Source organism: Chiloscyllium plagiosum, chromosome 19 (genome assembly GCF_004010195.1).
Source record: "Chiloscyllium plagiosum isolate BGI_BamShark_2017 chromosome 19, ASM401019v2, whole genome shotgun sequence".
In the NCBI taxonomy this organism is placed as follows: domain Eukaryota; kingdom Metazoa; phylum Chordata; class Chondrichthyes; order Orectolobiformes; family Hemiscylliidae; genus Chiloscyllium; species Chiloscyllium plagiosum.
Window position 1 is genome coordinate 62428403 of NC_057728.1, and position 14864 is coordinate 62443266.

Consider the following 14864-nt stretch of genomic DNA (forward strand, 5'->3'; position numbering starts at 1 on the left):
GCAGTATAGCAGGGTGCAGTACTGTCTCCACTGCAGTATAACAGGGTGCAGTACTGTCTCCACTGCGGTATAACCGGGTGCAGTACTGTCTACACTGCGGCATAGCAAGGTGCAGTACTGTCTCCACTGCGGTATAACAGGGTGCAGTACTGTCTCCACTGCGGCATAGCAAGGTGCAGTACTGTCTCCACTGCGGTATAGCAGGATGCAGTACTGTCTCCACTGCGGCATAGCAAGGTGCAGTACTGTCTCCACTGCGGCATAGCAGGGTGCAGTACTATCTCTACTGTGGCATAGCAGGGTGCAGTACTGTCTCCACTGCAGAATTCACCAACACTCCTTAGATAGCACCTTCCAAACTCCTGATCTCTTCCATCTTGAAGGATTAGGGCAGCAGATACATTGGGACACCGCCCTTTGCAAGTACCCCTTGAAGTCACTCACCATCCAGACTTGGAAATATATCGCCGCTCATTCTGTGTGGCTGGGTTAAAATCCTGCAATTCCTTTCCTAATGGCACCAGGGGTCTACTTACACCAAATGGACTGCCACGATTCAAGAGGATAGCTCACCTCCATCATCTATAGGGCAGCTAGGTATGGGTAACATGTGCTATCCTAGCCAGCAATGCCCACAAGCTACAAGGGAATAAAAAAAAGCCAGGTATTTGTAGGAGTTTCAGTGAAAGCAGGCAATGCCAATGCTATTGAGATGGTCATTTCCACTCTGCTGCCTCTTTCATAGGCTAAGGAGTGAACGAAAAGGAGGGCCAGCCCCTGCAGACTGTCGGAGAGCACTAGTGTTTGCTTCATGGTGTTCTCATGTGGCAGAGAATCCCTTCACTCCTGACAAAATGCCAATGGGTCCAGGAAGAGACCCTTAGTGAACCACTTAAGTGGCACAGTTGGCTTCCAAAATGGCTGCCTGCCACATTTCCTTCTCTTTGGCAAAATAATGCAGCAGCAGAGCCTGGTACATTCCCACTTTACCAATCTGTCCACCTCTGAGCCCATTCCCAAAGGTTCCATATGATTAGAATCACTATGGTGCAGAATTCGGACCATCGAGTGCACACTGATCCTCCAAAGGGTGTCCCACCTTTTCTCTGAAACACCATACATTCTATTATCCTGGCCAATCCACCTAGCATGCACATGGGAGGAAACCAGAGCATCCAGAGAAAACCCACACAGACACAGGGAGAATGTGCAAGCTCCGCACAGAGAGTCGCCCAACGGTGGAATTGAACCTTGGTTTGTGGTGCTGTGAGGTATCAGTTCTAACCACTGAGCTGCCCTAATTTGTCCCCTTGTTTCTGGAAAGGTTTAGAATAAAGTGCCGGCTGAGAGTCATTTTTCCAACACTTACCCCACCTCCCCCCCATACTCCTCCTCCTCCCCCTCCCCTTCCCCCTTCACAAACTCCATTCCTGACATCACTCACCTCATCGCCAGGGATCCGTTCCATTCTAAGGCCTCAGATTCCCTTCCACGTGGTGCTGCTGAGGCTGGCGATGGTGACCTCTGCCCATGGGGTCCGCGATCCCTGCGCAGGGTTGGGGTCAGTGCCCTGCTGCATGGTGGGCCTTACTTAAATTCCTGATGAAGGGCCTTTGCCCGAGATGTCGATTTTCCTGCTCCTTGGATGCTGCCTGACCTGCTGTGCTTTTCCAGCACCATTTTAATCTAAACTTCCCTAAAGAGGCCAGAGGTGAGCGGGGGTGGGAGGAGGAGGTTCCACTCAACTGGCATCCAAGATCAGCTCCAAAGATTGGGTCACAAGTCTCATCAAGATCCCTATCAAAGCATACCCAGGAGCTGAGAGCATCACTTGATGCAGATGAATATCCATAACTAAATCTTGTTCTACCTTTGTATAAGTGTTATAATTCAGATCGATGTGCCACTGGCAACAACTGTGAAACTGTCAATCCACTTTATTTCTTTATTTTCTTGTACCCTATGATTTCATTTCAGGAATGCATAATAGTCAAAAATTGACAGACATGAAAATATAGAAACAAAGAAAATAGGGGCAGGCCATTCAGCCCTTCGAGCATGTTCTGCCTTCGATTGGATCATGGCTGGTCATCCAACTCAATCCCCTTATCCCACTTTCTCTCCATACCCTTTGATCCCTCTAGTCCCAAGAACTATACATCTTTCTCCTTGAAAACATACAATGTTTTGGACTCCACGCTATCTCTGACAGACAAATTTGATAAACTAATGTTTCTGTTGGTGTTCTCAGAAGATTAAAGAGACATGTATGTATGGGCTTGAAATGGTTAGATTTTGATTGGGATTCATTAATGGGCCCAGATGGGTAATAAATAGACAGTTGTAAATCAAGTGGCCAATAGAAATTGCCCCTCAGGCTTATTGCTTATTGCTTATTGTCTACAGGAGGCTTTGGTGAGAACATTACAGCTTGTAGAGTCCTCCACACAGGTTGGGTCTTCACTAGATAGGGGAGGCAATAGCCTAGTGGTATTATCGCTAGGCTATTAATCCAGAGACCCAGGCAATGTGTGGTTTGAAGTTTGCCATGGTGGTATTTGCATTCAATAAAAATCTGGAAAGTCTAATGATGACTGTGAGTCAATTGTCAGGAAAAACCCACCTGGTTCCCTAATGTCCTTTAGGGAAGGAAACTGCCATCCTTACCTGGTCTGGCCTACATATGACTCCAGACTACAATCAGTGTGGTTGACTCTTAAACTGCCTTCTGGGTAATTAGAAATGGGCAATAAATGCTGGCCTAGCCAGAGATGCCTACATCCCATGAAAAAAAATAGCTCACCTGAGCAACTAACATCAGTATTGGACTGCCTGCCTTATGCAACAGCAGTTGAAAAGTGTGGTGCTGGAAAAGCACAGCCGGTCAGACAGCATCCGAGGAGCAGGAGAGTAGACATTTTGAGCACAAGCCTTTCCTCTGGAATGTGGTGTGGGGGAAGGGGGCTGAAAGATAAATAGGAGGGTGGAGGTGGGGCTGGGGGCAAGGTAGCAGGAAGGTGATAGGTAGATGCGGGTGGGGGGGGGTGATGGTGATAGGTCGGAGCAGAGGGTGGAGCAGCAAGGTGGGAAGGAAGATGGACAGGTAGGACAGTTCAAGAGGGCAGTACCAAGTTGGAGGGTTGGTTCTGGGATGGGGTGGGGGTGGGGAGATGAAACTTGTGAAATCGACATTGATTCCATATGGTTGGAGGGTCCCAAGGTGGAAGATACAGCGTTCTTCCTCTAGGCATCAAGTAACTTGGATTTGGCGGTGGAGAAGGCCCAGGACTTGCATGTCCTTGGCAGAGTGGGAGGGGGAGTTGAAGTGGTCAGCCACAGGGCGATGGGGTTGTTTCGAGCGTGTGACCCAGGGATGTTCTCTGAAACGTTCCATGAGTTGGCGTCCTGTATCCCCAATGTAGAGGAGACTACGTCGAGAGCAATAGACTCAGTAGATGAGGTGGGTGGACATGCAAGAAAATCTCTGCCAGAAATGGAAGGATCCATAGGGGCCCTGGATGGAGCTCAGGGGAGAGGTGTTGGTGTAGGTTTCACACCTCTTACGGAGGCAAGGGAAGTTGCGGGGAGTGGAGGATGAATTGGTTAGGAAGGGGCATGGATCTAATGAGGGAGTCGCGGAGGGAATGGTCTCTGCGGAATCCTGACAGGGGTGGGGAGGGAAATATATCTCTGGTGGTGTGATCTGACTGTTAGTGGCAGAAATGGCGGAGGATAATACACCAGCACCCAATCAAGTCACAGGACCATTATATTGGAGGAGGTGGGGTGCAGTTATGTCCTTCCACCTCCAGGGGTCACTACTTTTAACTTTAAAAAAATGCTGCAGGGTTTGGTGCAGAATTCTGATCAGCATAGACCCAACCCAGGATTCAGTCACCCCAATTACTCTCCAAGTTTCTGATGAAGGACTTTTGCCTGAAACGTGGATTTTCCTGCTCCTCGGATGCTGCCAGACCTGCTGTGCTTTTCCAGCCCCACACTCTTGACTCTAAACACCAGCATCTGCAGTACACACTTTCGCTCAATTAATCTCTTGTCAAACTTTAGATTCTTTAAGTGTGAAATTACAAACCCAAATATTTGTTTTTGGCATCCATCAGAGACATTAAACAGTCTCAGCCAATCTCGCTGTGAAACCAAATTCTGCTCAGATTGGGCACTAGACCATTCAACTCTAAATAGACATAATTTGTACCTGTTTAATCCCTGAAAAAAGGGAGGATTCATGTCAACTTCCACTCCAGAATCATTCTTAATTCCTGAAAATTTGGGCGTGAAACTTCATTATGGAACTTTGTTCAGGCAATATATAAAATTTTTGAAGGAGAGCCATACTAGACTCAAAATGTTCACTCTGTTTCTTTCCCCACAGATGCTGCCAGACCTGCTGAGTTTCTCTGTGTTTGTACCATTTCTGTATTTTTTAATATCCTTCCTTTGACAGCACTTTCCAAGCCCATAATCTCTGATGTCCCGAAGGATAAGGGCAGTAGAGACATGAGAGCATCACCATCTGCAAGTTCCCCTCCAGCGCCCTGATTTGGAATTGTATCACTGCTCCTTCAGTGTCGCTGGATCCAAATCCTGCAATTCCCTTCCAAACAGCTCTAATAGGGTGTTCAAACACTACAGGGACTGCAGCAGTTCATGAAGGGGGCTCACCATCACATTTTCGAGGATAATTAGGGACGGGTAATAATTGCTGGCCCAGCCAGTGATACCCACATCCCATAAAAGAATGTTAAAAAACGTGTTCCATCAATTCAAATAGATCAAAACAGCTAAACCAAAAGAATCACCACACAGCATGGGAAGTACATTGATTCTTGGTGGCATGCACTTTGTAAATTACTATATTTACAAGTGATGTGCTTTTTTCCCAATCGATTGTGTTTGGAGCAGCTGTAATTCCAGTTCATCTCAGTCATAAACCACACGTTTCCCACAGGCTTCACATGTAAAGGAGATGTGACACAAGGCACTAAGTATTGACTTTGTAATGCAATGCTTGTATTCACTTCAAAATGTTGCTTTATATTGACTCTGACCAGTTGTGGAATGGCTTAGGTTTGTAACTGTGTCCTTTTGTTTGTTTTTTTTTTCCCCTTTCAGCAAGGTGAGGTTGACTGCTGGCCTCTGCTGTGCCCGGAAATCGATTGTGAATTTAGCACAATCCCGGAGGGTGAATGCTGCCCGCAATGTACCACTGATCCTTGCCAAGCTGACAAAATCCGCAATGACATCACCAAGACCTGCGTGGATGAGCTTAATTTGGTCCGCTTTACAGGATCTTCATGGATAAAACATGGCACGGAATGTACTCTCTGCCAATGCAAGGTCAGCCAGCGACATTTATCAATCTCAACCTGTAACAGTTCAGCAGGAACGTAATATTTTTCCAAAAGGGAAAAAAACTCATACAGCTCCTTTGGTAAAATATTTTATGGCAAATCAAACACCTTTGAATTATGGACTGTACTATAATGGAGGAAATCAGGGGACACTGCAGAGAACGTGTGTGAGGTGCTGCATTTTGAGAAAGCAAATCTTAGCAGGACTTATACACTTGATGGTAAGGTCCGAGGGAGTGTTGCTGAACAAAGAGACCTTGGAGTGCAGGTTCATAACTCATTGGAAGTGAAGTCGCAGATAGATAGGATAGTGAAGAAGGCGTTTGGTAGGCTTTCCTTTATTGGTCAGAATATTGAGTACAGAAGTTGGGAGGTCATGTTGCGGCTGTACAGGACATTGGTTAGACCACTGTTGGAATATTGCGTGCAATTCTGGTCTCCTTCCTATCAGATGAGAGGGGAAAGATATAAAGGAGACCTAAGGGGCAACGTTTTCACGCAGAGGGTGGTATGTGTATGGAATGAGCTGCCAGACGAAGTGGTGGAGGCTGGTACAATTGCAACATTTAAAAGGCATCTGGATGGGTATATGAATAGGAAGGGTTTGGAGAGATTAGGGCTGGGTGCTAGCCGGTGGGACTAGATTGGGTTGGGATATCTGGTCGGCATGGACAGGTTGGAAGGAAGGATCTATTTCCGTGCTGTACATCTCGATGACTCTATGACTGTATGTAGGCATCACTGGCCTGACCAGCATTTATAGCCAAGAGTGTGGTGCTGGAAAAGCACAGCAGGTCAGGCAGCATCTGAGGAGCACGAGAATCAACGTTTTGGACATAAGCCCTTCATTAGGAATGATTCCTGATAAAGGACATATGCCTGAAATGCCGATTCTCCTGGTCCTCGGATGCTGCCTGACCTGCTGTGCTTTTCCAGCACCACACTCTCGACTCTGATCTCGAGCATCTGCTGTCCTCACTTTATCCCAGCATTTATAGCCCATCCCTAATTGCCCAGAGGGCAGTTAAGAGCTATTCCTTTCACTGCAGTCACATATAGGCCAGACCAGGTAAAGATGGTAGATTTCCTTCCCTGAAGTGTTGTGCAAAAGAAGCAAGGGTGATGTGAGAAAAACACTTTCACTCAGTGAGTAGTTAGGGTCTGGAATGCACTGTCTGGGAATATAATGCCAAACAAAGACATGCATGAGAATTCCTAGAAGCATGGCATTCCAACCGGAACTCTATCAACAAACACATTGAGTTAGACCCCATCTACCACCCCTGAGAAAAGGAACAGGAAGTGACTTCACCACAGGAAATAACATCACCATAGGACATGACATCACCAACCCAAAAAAACCCAAACATATAAATAGAAAGCATGAATTTTCAACATTGCTTTGCCTGAGGCCCACTGAAGATGTTACCTAGTAGAGTAACGAAACATCTGAAAATGAACCTTGCAGCTCAGCGAGCAAACCTACATCCAAAACTTTAACCTGAGCTACAAATCTTCTCAAAACTTGTTAACAACGTTATGATGCTTATATGAAAAGCCAGAGCAAACACAGTAGACCAAATGGCCTCCTTTGCGCAACAACTCTTCTGTAAAGAAAATTAATGAACTAGATCATTATTTTTTAATAACAGTTGGCAGTGACTACATGGTCACCATCAATTCAGAGTTCGCCATCTGTCATGGTGGGATTTGAACCCGTGTCTCCAAGCATTATCTTCAGGCTCTGGATTACCATAGTCCAATGATAATACACAGCATCTCCTCCTCCAGTAATATCTCAGAAGTAATTATCCAGAGACCCAGGCAATTTCTCTGGGAGCACTGACTCAAATCCCAACATGGCAACTTATGGAATTTAATTTCAATTAATAAATCTGTAATTGAAAGTGCATCTCGGTGTTGATGACCAGGACAATGACCATCAATTCTCATAAAAACTCATCTGAATCTATAATGGGAGGAAAATCTGCTGACTTTACCTGGACTACCGCACATTACAGAATCAGATGAGTTTTTATGAGAATTAATGGTCATTGTCCTGGTCATCAACACTGAGATCCACTTTCAATTCCAGATTACAGCAATGTGGTTGATTTTTAACTACTCTCTGAAATGTTCTTCAAGCACCATTTGTAACCCTTCAGGTACTGAAGCAGTCCATGATCAAATGCAACAGGATTTGGACAATGTCTAAGCTTGGGCTGATAAGTGGAGAGTAACATTCACGCCACATAAATGCTAGGCTCTGACCATACCCAATAAGAGATAATCCAACCACCTTTTCTTGGCATTCAATGGTGTTATCATCACTGAATCCCCCACTATCAACATCCTGGGTAACTATTGACTAGAAACTCAATTGGACTCATTTGTCAGAAACACATAAATACAGTGTCTTTAAGACCAGGTCAGAAGCTAGGAATACTTCAGTGAGTAACACTCACCTCCTTACTCCCAAAGTCTATCCATCATCTACAAGGCACAAGTCAGGAGTGTGATGGAATACTCTGCACTTGCCTGGATGGGGGCAGCTTTAACAACACCTAAGAGGCTTGACACCATCCAGGACAAAGCGGTTCGCTTGATTGGCACCACATCCACAAACATCCACTCCCTCCACCACCCATACTCAGTAGCAGCAGTATATACTAACTATAAAATGACTGCAGACTGTAGAAATTCACCAAAGAATTCTTAAGACAGTGCTTTCCAAACCCACAACCACTTCTACCTAGAAGGACAAGGGCAGCAAATATGTGGGAATGCCACCCCGTGCAAGTTCCCCTCCAACCCACTCACCATACTGACCTGGAAATATATCGCCGTTCCTTCACTGTCGCTGGGTCAAAATCCTGGAATTCTCTCCCTAAGGGTATGGTGGGTCAATCCACAGCATCTGGACTGCAGCGATTCAAGATGACAGTTCACCCCCACCTTCTTAAGGGCCCCATAGGGATGGGTAATAAGTACTGTCCCCAGCCAGCAACATACCACAAGGAAATAAAAACAAAGACATGCAGTTCAAGAGCAATTAGAGAGGAACACCAAATGATAGCCTTATGACACCCATACCCCACAAAGAACACAAAACACTACTTGAATAAATTTGGTTGAGGATGAAATATTGGGAGGGTGACCAGGGAGAATTTCCTAGCTCTTCTTTGAAATAGTTCCATCCGTCTGGGTGCCAGACAAGATGGTGGCATTCAAAAGGTGGAAAATTAATGAAAAATTAGAAACACTGAACACTAAAATATAAACAAAAAACTACAATCAATCCTTCAATATCTGAAAAGACAATGGCTTGGAGTTTCTAATTCATGTCTGAAACCCTATTTCCTACCCCAATATAATTAAAAATGACTCATTCTGAGTCGGAGATTCCTGAACAGGGACACCTATACAAAATCTGCTCAGGAATCTATGAATCCAGCAGCACAGAAGATTTTTGGAGATACTGCATCATATTTTGGAACAGTAAATGTGCATGTTCTGTGATTTAAATAGCCCAGCAGCTCAACCCAACCACTTTGCCAACTCCAGTAAAAGGTTAAGAGTATAAGCTAAGTATGGGGTGAAGATAGGAGTTGTTTAAGGAGTTAATCTGCTGGGTGGCTGAGGGAGATATAGTGTGCTGGATTGTTGAGCAGATGTGTCATGTGGTTGAGGGGAATAGTGTGCCAGGTGGGTGAGGGAATAGTATGCTAAGTGGTTCAGGGGTATAATATGCCAGGCGTGTGAGGTTGGGGGAGCTTAGCTACGAGGAACTGGTCAGTAGTGAGTCCAGGGGTCAGTTTAACAGCTACCTGAGTGTTATACTAGGTTTTTAATCCTTAACCTTTCCTGGGTAACTATTAAGCTATTAACAGTCTCATTTCTCAGATTGTAAGGAGCTTTTTGCAGAGGGTTTCAGAGACAGGGAATTGCTCATCAAAAGTTTCAATTTCCCAAGTAATTCCCATGGAATATACTGTGTCAGCTTCCTATACAGTCCCAATGCACAACTCCAGTCTGTACTATTCCAATGACCTGGACAATATTTAATCTTTAGTAAGGATTTCAGGTAAAGTAGGCTTTCTAGTCAAGTTTTGCTCATCTGACATATGCTGAGCCATTTGTCACAGAAAGACCACTCCGTCCACCATAAATTAAAGCAGACTATCTTACCTGATATATGTAGGACAAAAATATTTTCATTTTTCCAGGAATACTTTGTTTAACCAGGAATAATTAAAAGGTAATATGCGGTTAGGCATCAGGTATGTTATAAACTTAGCTTTTAGCTATCACCTTCACCATAGATTATTTTACAGGTTACAAATCACTTTCATGTATCAACATTATTTTCACAATATGTATTGAGGTAGGGAGCAATTTTGTTGTATTTTTGCCACTAACTGGTTACATGACAGAGCACTTATTTATCCATGATGTTGTGATTGTGAAAATGAATTCATTTTTAAGTGAAAAGAAATCAATTACTAGAAAATAAGAGTGAAAATTTGTGTGTAATAGTATTAAAATCACTCAACAACTTTTAGATCAATTTAATGATTATTTTTCCTCAATGTTGTTCAGAGCATATTTTTTCTTCAATACCATGTAGCTTAGTTCTAGTTTAGAACTTCACGGATTAAAATGTTGCAAGTGATTATTAAGTTACAGAAAAGTGATTAGCTACTTATTGAATTGTAATGCAGTCAGAACGGGCATATTCAGTTCCACAGGCTCAGTACAGGCAGTTCCCATCTTGCATACAGGTTCCATTCTAGAGTCTTTTCACAAGTTGATTTGTATACAAGTTGGAAAACAATGCAGGACAATGCACTAATAGCCATTTGTGAGGACAGGAAATGTACATATATTGGATCTTTAAAATTACACTTCAGTTATGGGATTGCATTTGTAAGTACAAGCTGGATGTTGTAAATCAGGGACCCCTGTGTATTTGCTCTCTGTGTGCTAGGTGAATATAGATCTTTGTCTTCTAGTTTATAAGGAATCAGTATTAAAAAATACATAACCTGAAATTTGTTTGGTGTGAAGCCACTACAATATAGAACAAGACATTATGGCACAGATTTAACTAGGCCATTACATCATTTTCCACAATTTAATGATTCAGAATATGTAATTAATCATCTCTTTAATTGAGAGGAAGTTCTGCTTCGAAGGTAATTGGTTCATGAATCTATATCTAAGAAGTGTGTGTTTAATAAATCACCGTTAAAACGAAATAGGGGTGAACAAATAAATTATTTTAAGTAGTGGATACATGAAATTAACCACCTCAAAAAAATAGTAATATCTCTGTTTTACTTCCTTCTAAAAGAACCAGATAAGTATCTTATTAGGAACAAGATTGACAGTTAGAGGAATGAGAAAAGAACAAGACTGTCAAATACAGTATAGAATACAATGATTTTTACACTGTTGGGACCATGGAAATGTCATCCATGGAAAACAACCGGCCGAAGTTGAATAATGAAGGTGTACATCTCAATTGCCTTAAGGGTTTCAGGGAAACATTACACCAAACTTCCTATCAGCAGATTAAGTAAGTGGAGCAGAATCCATGATTGAATGCTTGTTGCATGGTCACAAAACAAATGAGTTGGTTTCCCATCAGTAAATTATAATAATCCCATGAACTGATAGCTTCACCTGATGAAGGGGCAGCGCTCTGAAAGCTTGTGATTTCAAATAAACCTGTTGGACTATAACCTGGTGTCACGTGACCTAATAAGTGAGGGGTAGGTTTTTCACACTGAACCTAGACAACATATGGGCCTGAAATACTCGTTACTACCTCAATGAGAACTCCTTAATATTTATCCATTTAAACAATAATGCAACAGAACAGTTTTTCAGTTTGTATTTAGGACACAGCTCTGTGCAATTTTAAAAACACACAGAGAATACTGGAGAAACTCGACAGGTCTGGCAGCATCTGTGGAGAGAGAAAACCTCTCACATACAAATTTCCCTCTCCACGGATGCTGCCAGACCTGCTGAGTTCTCCAGGATTCCCCTGTGTTTGTTTCAGATTTCCAGCATCTGCAGGGTTTTGCTTTCTGTTCAATTTTAGCTAGAACGCTCGATACCACTAATAAACTATTGATACAGGCAACACATTTAAAAGTGAAGAACTGTGGATGCTGGAAATCAGAAACAGAAACGGAAATTGCTGGAAAAGCTCAGCAGGTGTGGAGTGAAAGTGGAGTTAATGTTTAATGGTTTAGTGTCCCTTCTTCAGAAACAGATTACAACGTTGACACTGCAATGAGATTCTGATTACGTATGCATGACATTACCAAGGCTGACAGCTTTCAGCACCTGATGGGCCCCAGCCTTTCTTCATCTGCTGCTGAAACACTAACCTTTAACTTTGTCACCTCGAAACTTGATTATTTTAGCCTTTTCTTGCCAGCCACCCATCTTCCATTGTACTCTGCTCCCCACGTTCAGGCTCACACATTCATAAATAAAGACAGAAATTGCTACAGAGATTCAACAGACCAGATAGCATCTGTGGAGAAATTTTGTGCAGTAATTTGCTTTTATTATAGGAACTGTAGATGCATGTGTTTTCCAATTTATATTGGCTTCACAGACCAAAAATGCCTCAGTTTTAAAATTCTTATTTCAGTTTTCAGAGTCTTTCACAGAGTCAGCCATCAACTCCCAATGTCCCTCCAAACCCAAACACCTCCCTCCTGCCTCCCCCCACACTATCACCTCTCGCAGTGCTAGAACTGTATGGTTGATATCTGCTCAGTTCCATTTCTGGTTTGCTTTGGCAACCCCAATTTTAATGATCCTGCTGTTGTCAGCCATGCTGTCTAATATCAGAACCCTTTCCAAAACCACTACTGCTCCCTCCTTTTAACGTATTTCATAAGGTCACCCCATGACCACATTTTGATCATCTATCTGTATATCCAATGAGGCAGATACTGTCTGATCTTGTTTGATGTGAAATGCCTTGAGACATTTCACAGCCTCAAAAGCACTATGGGTGGCTCAGTGGCTAGCACTGCTGCCTCACAGCACCAGGGACCCGGGTTCAATTCCCGCCTCGGGAAACTGTCTGTGTGGAGTTTGCACATTCTCCCCGCGTCTGTGTGGGTTTCCTCCAGGTACTCTGGTTTCCTCCCACAGTCCAAAGACGTGCAGGTTAAGTGAATTGGCCATGTTAAACTGCCAGTAGTACTAGGTGCGTTATTTAGGGGTAAACATAGGGGAATGGGACTGGGTGGGTTGCTCTTTGGAGGGTCAGTGTGGACTTGTTGGGCCGAAGGGTCTGTTTCCACACTGTCGGTAATCTAATCTAATCATAAACACAAGTTGTTGTTGGTGGTCTCTTCGAGTCTATTTTAGCTCGAGTTCAGTAACTTGATAGACATTTTCTCATCACTGTATTCAGAGGGTGGTAGGTGCCTGGAATGCGTTGCCAGCAGAGATGGTAGAAGCAGGCATGGTAGATTCATTTAAGGTGCTTCTGGACGGATGCATGAGTAGGTGGGGAACAGAGGGATACTGATGCTTAGGAACTGGGCAACAGATTTAGACAGTAGATTTGGATCGGCTCAGACTTGGAGGGCCGAAGGGCCTGTTCCTGGGCTGTAAATTTTCTTTGTTCTTTGAGATATTATCACACAGCTCAGCAGCGGGTAGGACTTGAATCTGTATCTCCTGGTTCAGAAGTAGGGACATTACCACTGAGCCACAAAACCCATTGGTTTTTGCATGCAGATCTTTCCCTAATTTGTTTAGAGATGGAGCAGGTGGGACTTGAACTGAGGCCTCCTGATTGAGAGAGGAATACTACCACTACATCACAGGAGCCCTTATTTAATAGATTCGCATACAGTCAGTTCTGCTATAACACATGTTTCTTCAACATGAATTGGCTATAAGACAATGGAAGAATTTAGACCCTTATTGATAGAAGGTGAACTTGCGTTACCTGTCTTGGCTATCACATGAATCCGGCCTCATAGTTTAAATGGCGCGGCTAATGCACAATTTTATTAAAACACAAGATCACATGAGAACAGAACTATTGCGTTTTATCAGAACCAACTGTAATTCTGTTTTATGACCTTGCTATGTTTATGCATCTGCACTAATGTCTGTCTGAAAGTCCATGGGAAGGTCGTGACTTGCAGTGTGACTTTTACCCCAGCTCTCTCTCACATCCTTTCTCTTCTCTTCCTCCAGAATGGTCACGTCTGCTGCTCAGTGGACCCTCAGTGCCTTCAGCAACTCTAAACCGTAAAACACTCTGTCTAGCATTTGTTGTGCCATTTGTATGGAATTCCTGTCAATTCTACAGGGCAAGAGTTAACATCAGTACAAAGCTCTCTATAAGAACAACTTTCCTATCAGAAAATAACGTTTATACCAAATACATATTTATGTTCAACCAAATCAGAAGCTGTTATCATCAAGAGGAAATTACATCCTAGCAAGGACCGAGAGTGCTGGAGCTAAATGTGGCCAGTTTACAAACAGAGAAATCATTTGAAAGCAAGTGCAAACTTGGTAGATTGTATGTGAAAAAAAATGTTTTAACACCAAGTTTAGAAAGAGTATATGTACAAGCATGACTAGACGGTAAGGATCTCAATGCAAGGAAAGTCATGTAATGTATTTTTTTCTGTTATTTGTTTGAATTGATGTTTCCCAGTTCCAATGATTGCTGACTTGCTTGTCTTAGTGCAAATACGTCGAATTTAAATTAAAACAATTTTCATTCAATTTCAAAATGACGTTTTCTCTTCAATTTAACACAATGCCAACACTTCTGTTCTCAGAGGTATGGTGCACGTTGACTACCCTGACCCCAGGGTTGGAATGTTGTCAATGTAGCTAACACTACACTAACAATGTAGGCTAACACTTTCTCAGCTGTTTGTGGGACCCCTACTCACCACCTCCCCACAAAAACAGGTGCTAGTTTACAACAGACTATCACCTCCTGTCCCTTGCCTGGGATCAGTAGGTTAGACATCTCAGCTTTAAGTAATTTCTTACCTTCCGCTTTAGGAAGGATATATTGGCATTGGAGGGAGTACAACATGGGTTTACAAAAATGATGCGTGGATTTCAGGGGTTAGGTTATACAGAGAGATTATACAAATTAAGCCTGTTTTCTCTAGACTTTAGAAGGTTAATGGATAATCTGATCGCATTCTTCAAGGCATTAACAGGAAAATACTGGTTTTTAAAATTCATTCACCGGATGAGGTTATCACTGGCTAGGCCAGCATTTATTGCCCATCCCTAATTGCTCAGAGGGCAGTTAAGAGTCAACCACATTGCTGTGAGTCTGGAGTCACATGTAGGCCAGACCAGGTAATATTCATTCCCTAAGGGACATTAGTGAACCAGATGGGTATTTTCTGACAATTGGCAATGGCTGCACATTCATCATTAGACCATTACATTATGTAATAATAAACTATT

The 14864-nt window shown here is 43.2% G+C and overlaps 1 protein-coding gene across 1 annotated transcript in view; it reads left to right on the forward strand.

Moving 5' to 3' along the window:
- The window catches only part of LOC122559324 (protein kinase C-binding protein NELL2-like), a 339041-nt gene extending 324900 nt beyond the window's left edge, over window positions 1-14141 (forward strand). Inside the window, exons 18-19 of the mRNA XM_043708693.1 lie at window positions 5134-5358; window positions 13617-14141. Of these exons, the coding sequence (XP_043564628.1) occupies window positions 5134-5358; window positions 13617-13667 (276 nt within the window). The 3' untranslated portion in view covers window positions 13668-14141. The remainder of the gene's footprint in view (window positions 1-5133; window positions 5359-13616) is intronic.
- Window positions 14142-14864: the final 723 nt, after the last annotated feature.